Here is a 17,945-nt window from a genome sequence, read left to right as displayed (position 1 = left end):
TGTTTCCTTTTCACTTAATTTATTCACTATTTTAGTTAGCATTTTGGTGATATACTAATTTTTCTATTCTTATTTCTCTTTCCTGACAACTCTAATAGTATTTAGGAGGAATTGACTGAAAGGTGCCAATGGTATTCAGATTATGGTTAAACACAAATTTCAGAAAGTAACATGATGAATAGTGTCACTTGAACCACTTGTTATTCAATCAATTCAGCTCAGATAGAAGTTATAATACAACATGGGTGACTTTCACAATAAGGCTCAAGCGGGAGAGACCATTATCTGTCACAGTGTTTCCATGGCATTCAGGCATCTTACACTGTAAATTTTATTACTAAGATTTTCTACGTCATTATTTTCATCATAAAAATTTGATAGTAAAAACTTTCTAATGACTAGTAGGCTTGAAGGATGCAAAAACCCAGGCTTATACCACTTTGAAAATTTCTGAAAACAAATCTTATCGCCTTTTGTGTTTCACTTTCTCTTTGTTTGCTTTACATCTACTTTTAGTTATGTTTACTAGGAGAGAAATATTTTTTATCTTGTCTCTTCGAAAAATGAAAAAAAAAAAAAAATAGATTCTGTACCCAGTGATTGGCTATGGAGCACTGTTGGGATGTTTTATTAACTGTATTAGAGCATTTTTTTGTTACAGGGTACTTGCACTCACCGAATAGACAGCGAGCAAGAAATCACCCCCTGGGGGGACGGCCATACCACAATCCCTTCTCCTCCAATTTTTTCTCCGGATTTTGGGCACATATACACATAGCAAGAGTTTCAAGCCTCTGGGTCCAGGGCTTGAACCACTATGCCATCTGCTGGTCTCAAGAGGTTTTATCTTCATGACAGGATTTTTGAGCATCATACCTCTTGAAATCATGTTTTTAATTTCAAATAAAATTTAGCCAACATGAAAATGAAGTAAATACCAATATTGTTAGTGTTCAGAAACTAAAATATGTCCCAAACATTTTCCTGACAGAGAGAAGAGTCTTACCTCTCCATTTCATTTTTTTGTGGTTGCAGAACTTCAGATGGTGGCAAAGTTGTTGGTACCATAGAAGTTGGCGTCGTGAAGATGGGAGAGATTCAAGATGGAGAAGCTGACCACATCACGACAGATGTGCAGGGACAAAAGGTGGGAACTCCGTCAGCTCACTGCACAAATTAGAAATAACCAGCTTTGCTAGATGCTTACATCACCAACACCACTTTGGGGTTCAAACTCTCATTATTCAAAAGAAATCTGCTCACTATTCAATGATAAATCTACCCTGGAAGGGCAGTGCAATATGTGTGTGTCATCCTTTGACCAGACGGACTATCTGCATGGAGCTCTGCAAAGCTGGGTGTCATTTCCAAACACCTTCCTCTTCCCTGCCAGCTCCCTTGTTGACACTCACCTTTCTCATTCGGAACAAAAGTGTAGATCATTGTTGCATTCTGCTGTGATTAACCCTGTGTGGGATGCACAGATAATTCTGGGTTACATATTGCCACATGTAACCTGTTCTCATCTCCCAAAATTATCTTTACAAATAGATACTATAGGGATTTCATTTGTATGTGAAGGACGGCAGTGTAACAAGATCTATGTGCCTTATAAAATTGCAGAGAGAAGCAGGAAATACAGGGTTGTCGGAAAAGTTATGATGCAGAAAAATGTATCACGGCTTCTCCAACTCAGTAGTATATGGGATAGGAGAGTTCTGGAGGCCCAGTGCCCATCAAGATATGTCCAAAATTTTCAGTTTCTGCATCCTTTAGGAACAGCAACTCAGGACCAGCTATGTCACTGGACTCCCATGTAGTTAACCAAGGTTTGAGTACCGGATCCGGTGGCTTAAACTCACGCTGGGCACGTGCCCAAGATCCCGACAGGAAAATGGAGGAGAAGGGATTGTGGCGTGGCCATCTTCTTGGGGGGTGATTTCTCACTTTCTGTCTCTCTGGCGAGCACACACAACCCCTTCTCCTCCAAAAAAAAAGAAAAGAATTTAATGTTGATTTTCTCTTTCTTAAGAATCCAATTATTGATGAAATTGCACATGGGAAAGACTTAAAAGTTGCTAATAATTTTTCTGTTTACACACTTCAAATTCTACCTTTCCATAAATGAGAATTAAAAAAAAATAAAACCACCTTTTGAAACTCATAACTTTGTTTTTGTCTTGGGGAATGTTTGATTTTTTAGTACTTAGATAAACACTACCTCTCAGGTAAATATTTCCTAACACCTAAAATATCATTAACTATACAAAAAAAAAATCCCAAACTGCCTTTAGAACAATATTTTTCTTGCCCTAGAATAGACTAGACTCTTCCTGTTGGTCTTCTCTGTTCCCTACCCTTTCCTTGGGACATTTCTCATGCCGTGAAATATTCCAAGGATGTCCAAACTTTAACCCAAATTGCTTGCAAGTTTTGCCGTAGGTCTTTGGGTTTGTGTACTTAAGACCTTGTCTTGGGACTAAGTCTCTTCATTCCATTCTTGTTCCCTTTGGTGTCCTAAGAGGGACTCATCTCCATGTCACCAGTACCTTGATGTGTCCATCAAGATTAAAGGGGGAGGGGGGGAGTGTGAAGTCTAAGTTAAGAAACAGGGAGATGATCACGGTCTGACCTGTAGCAGAAACACTTGGCATTTAAAAGTGGAACCTCTTTCTCCAACTCTGGATTCATTCCTAGAATGAATCTCCATTCTCTTCAGAGCTTGCCTAGTCCTTTAGTATAAACCATCTCTTTTATAAGGTGGTGTAAGCTGAATTATGTTTCTCAACAAATGGAGAACTTGATACCTAGGATTATGTCCCACCAAAGTCCAACATAATGTTTCTGACTTAGTAATAACTGACATATATGAAAAGAGACAGCAACTAATGGAGATTATCCCTAAAATAACATCCTTTTTACTGGTTTGCATGAGCTGGAGAAAAAGGAATGGAACTACTATGGTCAGGGTCAGGAGCCTTGAGAGTAACACACACTGTTTCTCGTGTAAATAGAAGCAAAATGAAGAGGGATGGCTTAAACACTAGAAATATATTTTCTTACCATTCTACAAAATCCCAGATCAAGGTGTCAGACACTTTGGTTCTTGGTGAGGGCTCTTTTCCTAGCTAGTAGATGACCACCTTCTTGTTGCGTCTTCACATAGCCTGTGCACACTGGAAGACAGAGAGAAAAAGAGGTGAGATTATCTGGTAACTTCTCCTCTTCTTGTCAGATTAGCAGCCCTGTAGGCTTAGACCCACTTCTATTTTACTTTAATTACCTCCCCATCTCCAAACACAGTCATATAGGGGGTTGGAGCTTCCACACATGAATTTTTTTGGGGAAACCCAGATCAGTCTATAATGATATTATCTTATGTAAGATTGTACTTTTTAGTCTTGAATCTCACATATCTTACAGAGCATAGAATATCAATGAAAATGCAAATTATTTCCTCTCATATACATTTACTTACTTGAAGTCATGACGTTTTTCTGTGCATCATGACTTTTTCACAAACCAGTAGTATTTTTAGTATATAATTCTTATCAAGAGAACATCATTCAGAGAGTCATTTGTCGTATTAGACTGATTTGAACAGGTTCAAGACATGTTTGTACGCTACCTGAGAGTAACAGGAATTTTAGGTGGAGTGAACACCAAGAGCAAAGGCCCTGAGGTGGCAGCATGCTTGTTGAGTTGAAGGAAGGGCAAGGACTAGAGCTGAGTGGTTGAAGTTGAAGACAGAGGTTCATGGAGCAGAGAAGACAGATCCAGATGGTAACTCCCTTGTCAGGCATTTGACTCTTAGGGATTGTTGAGCATTGAAGTGATTTGCCTTGTTTTAGGAAGACCATTTTGGCTCCTGTATTGAAAATCGCCTGAATGAAGGTAAGGAAAGAAAAGAACCTGGTTCAGAGGTTATTATAAAAGTTCAAACTAGAAATGGAGATATATTTTTAATTGTCATAGGGTGTGTGCACTTGCTAGAAAGACAGAAAGAACTAGAGAAAGCATGCCCTACCATGGGCCATGGTTAGGTTACTGTCCTTTCTCCTCCATTTCTCTGTTCTGTTGAGATTTGGGATACCCAAATGTACACACTTGATATTCTTTAAGCCACTGTGCTTGGAATTTGAACTACAGGTAGCCATGTGTGAACTGGTTTCCTTAACCACTAGGCTAAGGGACCAGGCTAGGATGCAGGTAGTGTTCATGGAGAAAGTAAAATGTAGTCACACTCCAACTGCTTGCAGAGGACAGCTAAGGGAAATAATAACCGTTTGTCATGATAAAACTATCTGGTAAAAACAGGCAGAGAGGACAGAAGATACTGTGATATTAAGGTTGAAGTTCCTTTTAGACATCTAAGTACAGATTTAAGCAAGCTGTTGGAGGTTTATGTCTGGATTCAGGGACATGTTCAAGCTAGAATTATAGGTTTGAGAGTCATCAGTTGGAATATGGATAGTATCAAAAGTCCTGAGACCCCATAAGCTCAACTTTTGCAGTCTTAAAATTTATACCTAAGTGTGTTTTACCTATGATACTTACTGTTTAGAGATTATGCTTATTTAGATTATGTCTACAGACATTAATCTTCTAGAAATTAAGATTTTAAAAATGCAAAGGCATGTATTCCATCCATCATCAAATGATTGTATCAGTCTCCAGAAAATTCTTATATGCTTATAGGATAAAAGACAAATAATTTTATAATATCAGTATTAAAATAGACTTATCTTTGCTTTGTGCTAGATACCACCAAAAATACAAACAGCTTTTAGGGCCTTCCAGAAATACTGTATCAAACTTTGAGAGCTACAACTAAGAAACTCAATATACATGAAAGTACCAAATATTGGCTTTTGACAAATTCATACAGAGTCGTTTTGGGGCCCAATATATGGCAGAGTAATATGTTATTTGAAACACAAAATTACAAAGCTCCTACAGTTTTGCTTATCTTAGGTTTCTTTTCCTGAGTCACTTACCAAGAGTCTTAGGGTATTAGGTATGGCAGAAAAAGCATATAAGCATGTGATATTTATTATACTTAGAATCACAAAAATGAAGTTACTACACTGAAAGCACGTGCCACATCAGTGTGTAGGTAAACTGAAAATGAATATATGTCATTATAATACATAATAGTATGTACTGGGTTGTCAGAAAAGTTATGACATGTTATTCTGATGACCCAATAGAGTCTTCTGGTCTCCTTACTTAAGCATAGATTGTACAACATAGTTCCTTAGCATTCTCCATAGCATCTAACAGTGTGAAATGATTCTACAGTTAACTGTTAAAAAAAAAAAAAAAAGGAATGTTTGACTTCAAACTATTCCTATCTAAATAAAGAACAAAGAAGTTATACAATTTGAATTACTACAATTGAAAATAATCAACCTAGTAAATATTTATTGGATATTTTGTATTTATAAGCTATGGATCCAAATATGGAGAGCGTTTTGAGGCATAAAATCTAATACTATTAAGTAGACATTGTGCTAAATACCTACCTTCTAGTTTAGATGAAAGATGAGTGTAATTTCTGTGTACATTTAGTAAAATTTTAGTAAAATAATAAAAACTTCCTGTTAAGACACTGGATTCCCACATGGGTGACCGTGGGTCCAGTCCCTAAACCCATGGCTTGAAAATCACACAGGGGGCATCTATTGTTGTTTAAAATCCCAGGATGAGAAGGGATTGTAGTGTGGCCATCTCCCCTAGAAGGGGTGATTTCTCACTTTTCTATCTCAGGCAAATATACACACCCTCTGGCAATACACTAAAACAAACAAACAAAAAATACACAAAGCTATCTTTGATGACAAGGAGGCAGCACTACCTCCATGTAGGAGAGCAGTGTCTCAGAATAAATGGCTTGATCTAACTGAATCATGGACTTCTTTACTAAACAGGTTTAATCTCAACCATTCCTGTAAGTTATATTCTAGTTGATGATGGCTCATAGCTAGGTACCTAGTCATTATGTGGAAGGGTGTCAAGGACAAATCATGAAAAGATTTGCAGAGTACACTAAGAGAGTACTGGATTTGATTGGTCAATAAATAGTTGTTACACATACGGGAGCAGAAAATGATACATACTGTTTACAAAGATTATTTTAACAGCACCATATAGGTGGAAAGAATAGAGGAAATATTAGAAATAGAGAAAATAAAGAATGTTAAGTATCACAGCACATTGCCCTAGTGATTTGGAAAGTGCATTTGAAAGCTAGCTGTGGATTTTGAAAACAGGAGCACCTCTGGCTTCCGGTTGGTCATAAAAATGCTTTAGAGAGCATTATATTTCAGAAATTGTAGTCATTTATTCTTTCAGTAAGCTAAGACCTCAATAAACAAATGGTAGAAGTACATTTCCCCTAACAAATTCACTGAGTCATGTGATGAATGTTATGATAGGGCAATACATAGAAGAAGACCATAATACAGAAAGTTGAATTAGTGTTTTGAATTATTTGTCTTCCTCAAATAATTCATTATATTTAAAAAATATATACATTCCATCATCATCAGTGATTGCAGTGTTCCTGATGAACAGAGGGCCTGGTATCTGGGGGAAGGAAGGTGGAGAGCAACGTAAGAGATGGGAAATAGCCCAAGTAATTCTGGAGCAGCCTCCAGTGGTCTGACCCCTTGGAACCTCTTGACCAGAGTCATGCGGGACCTCCAGGGGGGTGGCCAGTTCCTTGGAACTTTTCACCCAAAGGACCTTCTGGGTTTTTGTTTGCTTTGCTTGCGTGGTGTATTTGGTGTATTTACATCTGGTGTATTTGCTCTGAAAATTCACTCTCCAGTTTGCTCTGCCCACTACCTTCTTCCCTACCTGCTCCCTTATTCTGGTGAGGGATAACATGAAACTCATTTGAAGAAGTAAATGTCTACCTTTTGGGCTGAGGAGAGTTTTGTTTCCTCTGTTAGTGACAGTACCGGGCTCAATGATGGATTGTCTACAGTGTTCCCTCCCATCATGGTTCATTCACTAGGAAGATGCACATGTGCTCCTCTGGGTCTCTTCTTTCTGTTCAGAGCAGTGTCACTTCTGTAAAGATTATGAGGTTAATCTATTAATCATGGGTCCCAGAGATCTGTTGTTTTATTAACAGGCCTCGTACTTTATGTAGGTCGTAAGAAAAGTCATGATGCATTTTTATACTGAAAACCATGTCATTACTTCCCTGAAAATATTCTCCAATATTTTCCTGGAGACAAAAACATCCCTATACTCTATGTATGTATTTAGCAGCCTCAACACATTTTATATTGTAAAGTTGACTTTGCTTAAAATCTAGAAAATAATTTTCTATTATAATTGAAAAATTCAAAACAGGGGCCACAAGGTGGTGTGGTGGTTAAGGTGCTAGAATCCCACAGGGCCGACCACAGTTTGAGTCCCAGTCCCGGTGGCATGTGTGTTCCTTTCTCCCTCTGGCAGGTGCACATGCCCTATGGCAAAAACCTTACAGAAAAATAAATGCAAAACAATTCAGCTTACCAAAGATCATTTACTACCCTAGGAATCTCTCTCTAGCATGTTGGAGATAGTCTTTTTTCCCCTCTTCCCTGACTAGTTTCAACTAAAACTGAAACCTACAGTTACTTAAGCATATTCTATATCACTGTAATTAATTAATCTCAAGATAAGCTTCATAAAGAGGTTGATAATGTTTTGTTGAAAAAAATGTTCAAACCATGTATATTGCCTCATGTTTTGTAAAAAAAAAAATTTCATTTCTCATTTTGGTTGTTTTCAAATGTGTTTCATTTAATTTTTTTTTCTAGTGTGCACTGGTATGTGAATGTACAGCCCCAGAAAGTGTGAGCGGAAAAGATAACTTCCCTTTTTTGAATGCAGGTATGTAACCTAGTTTTGGATACTTTGTACTTGTCTCATATGAACGTACATTTTAATTTCCCAACACTGAGCCTGAGCAGCATTCTCTTAGCCTTTTGTGAGAGCTTAGTAAATGAGCTGGGAGAATGGGGGGCAAATCATATAATTCTTTAGAAAGATACAGGAGTGCCTTAGTAATAAGGCAAGACAAACCATTCTGTTTTAGCTCCCGAATTGTATATTTGAAACAAACACCAGAATACAGGCTCAGTGATAGGAAGGTAAAGCTCTCATGTAGTTCGACTTCTTCCCAATTATACAGCTCATGAAAGCAGTAGACACAGGGATTCAGTAAAAGAAATTCATTATGACATTTGTACATTTCTTGGTGTATAGGTGTGTACTGTGTTCATAATTTGTAATTTATATCTAGGCACTCAACAATATATTAAATGTTTATATGAATAAAATGGAGACTTCCAGTTAAAACATACATGATGAGCAGGTACATAATTTTTGCATATTGATATAGATGTAAATGAATATAAGATAAATTTATAATAATGACTACTATACTGATTAGCTGAGGCAATCCATATTAGGGATTTTGCCTATCTTCTGACATGTGCAAAGAGAAAGGTACTGTCATTATCTGAATTTTACAGAAGAGGAAAAGTGAGGGTCACCTACCTGATGAACAGTGGATACACAATTTTAACCCAGTTTTTATTCTAAGGCCATGCTTTGCCTTTGCTTTTAAGTACTCGCAGGTTGTTCTACTAAGAAGGTGTTAATGCACAGGTTGGTGTAATAGTAAAATGCCTCACATTTTGTCTAGCTCTGTCATTTTGCACATTTAAGCAGTGGTGGAGACAGTGTGACAATGGGGCTAATGAATGTACAGAGCTTCAAAAACTTACTAATAAGCCTTAAATTATTAGCCATTTTTCCCTGTAGGAAGCAGCTAATAACACAATGGAGAAGGGAAGGCACCCCTTTGTCTGTATTTATACACACAGAGAAATCAAATATAATTCAATTGAGAAATGTGGGAGAAAAAACCCTCAACTCTGCTTATACAAAATAAGAGATTATATAGAGAAGAACAGCTGCTTCTCAACTTATGACCAAATAATACGGGTATCTATCACTGTTACCTGGTTTTATATCAGAAGATATGTGCATTAAACAGTGTTAAAGCTAGGTCAGCCATCTACATACAAATAACTGAAAACATACAGTAGGGTTAAAATATTTGATCAAAGTGCCCTCCTCACATGTCTGTTTTCAACTGGAAGTTGACTAAGTCTTTAGTACTTTATCCAGATAATTTATTTCATTTACTGAACATCAATTTTGAAGAATAAATTTAAGTATGATAGATCATTTAAAAAAACAGATTATCACCAAAATTACTGATGCTGTAATTATAATTTTGAATGATTTATTTATAACTTTATACACACAAATATACACCATTTTAAGGTACTAAATAGTTAAGTATAGATTTCAAAGAGAAATAGAGAAATTACTAAGTCAGAAAATATATAAGCAATAATAAGAACATATTGAAAAACAAATCTTTGCCTCCAAACACCTATGCCATAATATCTGTGAGACCTGAGTCTTGTACAAGTCCCAGATAACCATGGTGCTGCTTGTTAAGTGTGAATTGTAATAAGGCAAAGACAACGGACTTGGATGGGAGCAGCTGCATTTGGCAATTTAAATATGCTTGCTTAGTGGAGTGAGAGAGGATTGATTATTGTTTTTCACCTTTCATGGGAGTGACTGTTCTGGTGGTGATGCTCCACTTAAGAGAGAGTTTTGCTAAAGGGCACATGTGCTTGCTGGAGAGACAAAAAGTGAGAAATCACACCCCACAATCCCTTTTCCTTGCAGGATTTTGGGTACACACTCCCATGTGCCTGACATGAGTTTTAAAACACCAGGTCTGGGACTTGAACCACAATGGACTACCTGGGAATCCAACGACATAACTATTATGCCATCTGCTGGTCCCCTGAAGAAATTTTTAAATGTTCTTAATCCAGGCAACTCTAAAGATCACTCTGAACCTAGGGTCTTTGCCATAATTTTTTCTTTCCTTTCCTTTTTTTTTTTTTTTTTTTTTTTTTTTTAACCAGAAAAGGATGAAGTAAGAGAGAAAGAAAGCAAGCCACCAGGTCCAGGACTCAAACCGTGGTCAACCATGTGGGAGTCCAGCGCCCTTAACCACCATGCTGCCTGCTGGCCCCATATTTTATTTTTTATTATTATTATTCTTTAATTTGACCAGGGGGAGGGAAATTGAGACAGCAAGCCACCAGGTCTGAGACGCGACTGCAGTCAGCCATGGCAGAGTCCAGTGCCCTTAACTACCATGCCACCTGCTGGCCCCAACCATAAAACATTTTTTTAAGTCACCTTATGCTAGGATAAGACTGAAGGATAAAGTCAAATGTTGCAAAGGTCAGATGTTTAAAAATTTTTCAAAATGCAACTGAGTACTGTATATAAAAATGTATTGTGCTGCTATAGAATATGTATGACTGTGGCCTTGTGTGTACCTCTGCCTTTTGTTTTATTTATCTATCTAAACTCAGCAACTTTGGAATTAATCCATTATATTCTCATGTGGTATTTTCAAAAAAAAAATCAGCAAGCAAAGGGAGCTATTGACATTCTTCACAAGTCTTTGCGTTAATGTATTATATGGAACTTGCCAGTCTCCGGTGAGTTATGAAGCACTTATTGAGTGAGTGGAAGAAAATGTCATATCTCATAGCAACTCTTCACTATTCTATTTATATCTCTAGAGGTTTCATTTATAATTCTAGAAAAATTCACTCATCTATTATAAGACCAAAAAGAAAAGAAAAAAAAATACTTCCCTTCTTAGGCCTCACCCTTCCCAGGGCCTATTTGCCTTGCATGTTGGAGAGTCCAGGGAATTGAAGGTAGAAGGAGATAAAGGAGAAGGATGGTGGGAACTGATAGGACATTCCATGGTAAAGATACCAAGCACAAGACGCTAGAAGACAGAGTAAATACTAGGTATGTGAAGCTGTTGTGCAGTTTGACTTAATATAACTTATAAATTAAGGTTGTTGGGGCTGTCAGGAGTAGGCAAGTGAGTTTGACTGTAGAAAGGTGTATGGGGTCAGATATCCCACATGGTCATGGAATTGGGGGTTTCTGCTGAGTCACATCAACAGAGGCACTTTGTCTGCAGCTGAACAATGATAAATGGGCCCTGGTGGTGGTAATACAAGAGCACTGTACAGGTTGTCAGAAAAATCAGTGTCAAAACCTAGATTTGCTAACCAGTGGTATGATGCCAACCAATAATTAGCATTATTACATGACCAAATATGGCCCAGTTGCAGTGGTGCACACTGGCAGAAGCTACAACCCCACCAGACCATGCCTCATGGGAGGCCCCAGTTCAATTCCTAGTCCAATCTAAAAATTGAGCAGGGTGGGGAGAACCTATCTTTTCTCCATATTACCCATCAGATTTACACTTGTGTTTATAACTCTCTCAGCAACTCCGGAGACTGAGGTTCAAGGATTGTGCTATAGAAAGACCCTGTCAAATTAATCTAGACAGTCTGAGTCTGACTTCCTTTTGACCCCTAAAGGTTTGAAATTAGTGTAGACTAGAATTGCTATTTAAAAAATCTCATAAAAGTATGTATTTTAATCAGTTTCACATAGAGTTGCATACAAATCTTTTGTCCTTTACAGTTGCCACCCTCCTCAGGATTTACCATTTTTCGTTAAAAAGGCTGACCAGAGATATAACTGTTTAAATTTTTGTTCAGAAGACAGCCCTCTCTAGATTTCTTAATTTGACCAATTATCTTTTTATACACTTATAATCCTGCAAAATGCTTCAGCTCATGGACCCTTACATTATACCATGACAAATTTGAGGAGCTAATAGACCCTATCACCTAATAGGCCCTGTCACCAAGTTTCCTATTATCACCCCATTTTGAGTGAATTTCCCTGTCAGCAAGTATTGAATCTGTCACGGTATCCTCTTTGGTTGAATTTCATACTTTTTGAGTCATAAAATCGTCCTTAATATTCTTTAAAGACCACTTTCATGCTCTCTACTAATGTATATACTATTCTTCATACTCAAAGGGTATGTCTGACAGCAATGATCTCCACACTGTGTTAAATGTAATCTAAACGGAGATGAGAGGAGGGTACTGTCAGTTGTGGAGACATGGTGTTTGTTTGCCTTCTTCTTTGGAAAACTACTGGTGTTTGTACTTCTTGATTCATAGATAAGTCATCTTTTCTTAAAATAGGCTGCCATGTCTTTGATTTCTTTTCCCCCAAATAGGTTTAAACTATCTATTACTGTGGCTTTGTAGAAGATGCTTGATTGTAAGCTACTTAAGAGGAAGGAATATTCTCTTTTTTCCTCTATCTATTTACAGTATACCTTATTTAATTTAAATAAGCACCAGCCCTTAAATCTTACCTACTGAGTTCCACATTGTTTAGCAAGCACCTTTTCCCATTGCTCTAATAAGAATTCCGATCATTTAGAACTTGGTTAATAACCTATTGGTAAAATAACGTTTTTGTTTATTATGAAAGAATAAAAGTTTTCAGCTCTGCTAAATGTGCTCCTGACATCTCAAAAGAACAAGACAACATAGCCAGTTCCCCCATGTAGATAAAGATGATTCCTAGGCCTACATATATGCACACACACATACATATATAGAAAAAAAAAAAAAAAACAACTGAGGCTTTACCTTTTAGTCTCATGGAAAATAAGCTGCCTAAACAGAGGGGCTTGGAATGTGGATATGGATACAATCTACTCCTTGACATTGTCTTAAGAGGAACAACTTGCAGTGAGGGTGATGGTCCTCAGCCAGTGTAGCCTCATTCGGGTAATATACAACATCAGCACATGCCTGGATGTAGGAAGTGCTAGAGCATCCAGGAACTCAGGAGGCCTGAGAGCAGCTGCAGAGATGGCACAGAGGGGTGAGGCTTTCCTTACCTCCTGAATATACCATGATCTCTGGTCCTAGAATTCTATAGAAACTCAATATACACTTGTCACATGGCTAAGAATAACTATTTTATTTTCATTTATAAACACTGTTATTCTTTCCATGAGAAAAACTTGCCAATTATTTTATTCTAAACCAAAATAATTAAGTTATTATTGACTGGATTCCACAGTCCCAGAATAAGAAGCAAAAGGGAAGCAGAGACCACCAGGCCTGATCTGATCACTAAAGCCGTCCAGGCACCCTAGAGTGTAAGAGGATGCCTGGCCTGAACTTATCACGAAAGCCCTTCACCCAGCCTGCAGTGTGGAAGGAGGGACTGTCCTGGCCCACATGCTATGTTCTACCTGTCTAGCTAAACCCCCCACCCACACTGGGACCAGAGAGGTTTGGTTTAAAAGGAATTAAAGGCATGAAGACAGGATCTAGTGTAATTCTCTCCCCACACACTCCCTAACAGAAAAAGGAGAGAAACTCCCCTCTGAAAATCTGAACCCAAACTCCCACTATAGATACCATACTCCAATCCACAGTAGAGGGACACTGGCACAGAGGAAACTCACACCAACAAGAAGCACATGAGCATATAGCTATAGAAACCTACTCCAAAGAAACAGGAAGAAGTGAGTATATCACCAGACTAAAAATCGAAGCAGAGTCCAAAGAAATATGAGAAAACCAGGAAATACTTCCTTCCCCTTATCAACAATGGATACAATGCAAAAGATTACAAAAATGTCAGAAAAAGAATTCAGAATATTTATCATAACAAAACTCAGCGAGATGCAAGAGAAAGCAGACAACCAGTTCCAGGAGATGAGAAAATCTTTCCATGACTCCAAGGAGGAACTTCTTAAAGAGAGAACACATTCTGAAAAAGAATGAAACACAACTTCTGGAGATGAAGAATACAATGCAAGAAATAAAAACCTCCCTCGAAAGTATTAATAGCAGATCAGACCATGTAGAAGACAAGAAAGAAGACATACTGAAAACTCTGAAAGAAAAAAAAATTTAACCAAGATTTATGCCTAGCAAGATTATCCTTCAAATTGAAAAGAGAAATATAATAATCCCCATATAAACCAAAGCTGAAAGACATAAAAGCTAGACCAGTTCTTTAAGAAATAAGGGACTATGGGACCAGCAGTTAGCGTAATGGCTATGTTGCTGGACTCCCATGTAGTCGACCGCGGTTTGAGTCCTGGACCCGGTGGCTTCAAGCTCACACCAGGCACGTGTGCATGCGTGCCCGAGATCCTGAGAGGAGAATGGAGGAGAAGAGATTGCGGCATGGCCATCCCCCCTGGGGGGGTGATTTCTCGCTTTCTGTCTCTCTGTTTCTGTCTGTCAGGCGAGTACACACACCCTATAGCAAAAATCTCTCCAAACAAACAAAAAAAAGAAATAAGGGACTACTATACCAGGAAAACTAACGGGAGATAATTAGAAGAGAAGACAAAATAGGGGCCAGCAGGTGGCATGATGCTTAAGGTACTGGATTCCCACGTGGCCACCATGGTTCAAGTTCCAAACTCAGTTGTTTGAGGCTCACGTTGGGTACATGTGTATGTGCCCAAAATCCTGAGTGGAGAATGAAGAAGATATTATGGCATGGCCATCCCCTTGAAGGGTGATTTCTCACTTTCCTTCTCTCTGTTTTTTGTCTCTCTGTTGAATGTAGTACAAACTCTATGTCAAAAGCCTAAAAATCAAAAATCACAGGAACCTTCTGTGTTGCTTATAAGAAACACACCATAACACCATATTGATAAAGACATACAAAGACCACAAAGTACTGGAAAAAGTCATTTCATGCAAACAGCAATTAAAAAAAGGCATGAGTTGCAATACTGATATCAGACAAAGTAGAATAAGATAAAAATGGTAAAGAGAGACAAATAAGGACACTACATAGTTGTAAAAGAATTAATTCACCAAGAAGATTTAACAATTATAAATATTTACACAACAGCAGGGCACTCAAATCTGTAAAAAAAAAAAAAAATTGGTAGATCTAAAGGGAAATATAGACTGCAACATACTAATTGTTGAAGATTTCAACACCCCACTGTCACCACTGGACAGGTCATCTAGAGACACAGGAATTAATTGATATTATAAACCAAACAGTCATATATAGAACACTTTACCCAGAAACTACAAAATACTTTTCTCTCCACATGGAACATTTTCAAACACTGACTACATAATAGGACAGAAAATAAGCCTCTACAAATTTAAAAGTATAGGAATTACAATATATCCAGCATCTTCTCTGACCACAGTGGAATTAAATTTGGAATCAACCACAGAAAGAACCCTTGAAAATACACTGAACAAACCCCCATAAAACTAAACAAACTACTTATGAATGATTTCCAAACTACTGAGAAATTAAGACTGAAGTAAAAGGATTCATTGAGACCAATGATAACTAACACATTGTTCTCCGAAACCTTTGGAACACAATGAAAGCAGTTATAAGAAAGAAGCTCACAGTCATTAGCGCTCATGAGAAAAAAAAAAAATGTAGAAAGGTCCTTTGCTGCCATTAATCCCCCAGGCCTGTTCCATGGAGCAGGCAGAGCAACAGTAAGACAAACTGAAATAGAAACACCACCTCAGATCTCTCACTGCCTTCTTTATAACCAGGAGTATTTAGAGATTTCATAGTTTACTTCTACTCCTTCCTCCCATTTGATCTCTAAAGCATAGACCCAGGCATACCTGGTCCCAAGAGATTGGAAAAGGAATCAACACCTTTCTATGATTGGAAGCCAAGTCCCTTTACCAAGAACACATCTGAGAAGTAGAGCGCTCCTTACCCCGACACTACAGAATTGACACCAGGAAAGTAGGAAGAAGTGTAATCCATTCGATGACTAGAAACTAGTGCAGAGACACAAGTAATATGGGAAAACAAAGAAACTTCTCTCCCTCAAGGGAAGAGAACAACTCTTTTTCATTCATGGACAGCACAAAAGAATTTTCAAGAATGTTAGAAAATAAATTCAGAATATTCATGGTGACAGTGATGAGGAAGTTCTCCCAGAAGTTGAAGATAGACACCATAAAAAGAACTAGTCAGAACTTCTACAGATGAAATTAATAATACAGAAAAACAAGACCTCCTTTGAAAATATTAATAGCAGATTGGACCACATGGAAGACAGAATCTCTGATCCAGAAGACTAAACTTCTGACTTAGGTAAACTCTCAAAAAATATTTTTTTTTTTAAAAAATGACAACATATGGGAAATAATAGACAGTAATAAAATGTCCAAATATCTGAATAATAGATATTCCAGAAGGTGAAGAATCAGAAAAGAGCTTAAAAGATCTATTTCATAAAATACTGGCAGAAAATATTCCAAATCTAGAGAAGCATTGAGACATCCGTCCCCAAGAAATACAAAGGAAGCCAAATAGAATCAACATAAGAAGATCCTCTCTGCAGCACATCATAGCCAAAATAATAACAACTACAAAGAGGAGATTCTGAAAATGGCAAGAAAAAAGAAAAATGTCAAATACTTACAAAGGTTTCCCCATTAGGCTAACATTAAACCTCTCAACTGAAACAATTCAGGCAAGAAAAAAATGAGACTTATGCAAAACACTAAAATAAAAACAATTCAGTGAAGAATACTATACTCAACAAGATTATCCTTCAAATAAGAATGAATAAATTGTTCTCAGACAAAAAATGGAAATAATTCATCAATACTAGACCAGCTCTCCATAAAGTACTGAAGGGAGTACTATTGATATATTAGGAAACTGAAGAGAGACAAACAGAAATAAGAGAAAAAATTAAAAAAACAACCAAGAAAATGGCTAAAAACATGGTAGGGGAAACCAGCAGTTAGCGTAATGGCTATGTTGCTGGACTCCCACGTAGTCGACCGCGGTTCACGTCCCGGACCCAGTGGCTTAAAACTCACGCCAGGCGCATGTGCGTGCGTCCCCAAAATCCCAGGAGGAGAATGGAGGAAAAGGGATTGCGGCGTGACCATCCCCCCTGGGGGGTGATTTCTCGCTTTCTGTCTCTATGTCTCTCTCTGTCTGGCGAGCGCACGCCCCCTATAGCGAAAAACTCTCAAAAAAAAAAAAAAAGTGGTAGGGACAAGTCCACAAATAGCAGTAGTAACGTTGAATGTTAATCCATTAAATTCTCCAATCAAAAGACAGACTGGCCAAATTGGGAAAAAAAAAAAAAAATAACCTCACAACCTGAAACCCTCTGTTTGCTGTCTATATGAAATGCACCTCATGCATAAAGATCTAAATAGACTAAAAGTAAAGGACCTGAAAAAATATTCCACACAAATGGAAATTTTAAAAAGGCTGAACTCATGATACTGATATCAGACAAAATAGACTTTAAAACTGTAAAAGGCATAGAAGGGTACTATAGAATACTAAAAGGGCTAATTTGCCAAGAAGTTATAACAGTTATAAATATCTATGCACCCAGATACAGCAGATGATGTAATGGCTATGTCACTGAACTCCCACATAGTCGACCCTGATTTGAGTCCTGGACCCGGTGGCTTAAACTCATCCCAGGCATGTGTGTGTGCATGCCCAAGATCCCAAGAGGAGAATGGAGGAAAAGGGATTGTGTGTGGCCATCCTCCCAGGGAGGGAGGGTGGGGTGATTTCTTGCTTTCTGTCTCTGTCTTTCTGGTGAGCACATGTGCTCTATAGCGAAAAAATAAAATAAAATAATAAAATAAAATAATTTATGCACCCAACATAGAAAGTCTAAATCTAAAGGAAGAGATATACTGCAATGCATTAATCACTGGGGATCGCAACACCCCACTATCCCACTATCTCCTTTGGACAGATTGCCTCGATCAAAAATAAGCAAAGAGATATAGGATCAAAACAACACTATAAATTAAATGGAATTGACAGACTCTATAGAGTTTTTCATCCAATAACAACAAAATATACATTTTTCTAACCCCTACATGGAATCTTTTTCAACATTGACCACACGATAGGCCACAAAACAA

The 17,945-nt window shown here is 37.7% G+C and overlaps 1 protein-coding gene across 8 annotated transcripts in view; it reads left to right on the top strand.

Moving 5' to 3' along the window:
* Window positions 1-17,945, top strand: part of INPP4B (inositol polyphosphate-4-phosphatase type II B) — a 957,317-nt gene that overhangs the window by 704,508 nt on the left and 234,864 nt on the right. For all 8 annotated transcript variants that reach the window (XM_027770345.1, XM_027770344.1, XM_006144646.2 and 5 more), the window contains 2 exons: window positions 1,036-1,147; window positions 7,818-7,890. In XM_027770345.1, coding sequence (XP_027626146.1) covers window positions 1,036-1,147; window positions 7,818-7,890 — 185 coding nt within the window. The remainder of the gene's footprint in view (window positions 1-1,035; window positions 1,148-7,817; window positions 7,891-17,945) is intronic.

This window comes from Tupaia chinensis, unplaced genomic scaffold (genome assembly GCF_000334495.1).
Source record: "Tupaia chinensis unplaced genomic scaffold, TupChi_1.0 Scaffold000127_2, whole genome shotgun sequence".
Classification (NCBI taxonomy): Eukaryota; Metazoa; Chordata; class Mammalia; order Scandentia; family Tupaiidae; genus Tupaia; species Tupaia belangeri.
The sequence above is the reverse complement of the archived record's forward strand: the minus strand, read 5'-3'. Positions and strand labels throughout refer to the sequence as shown.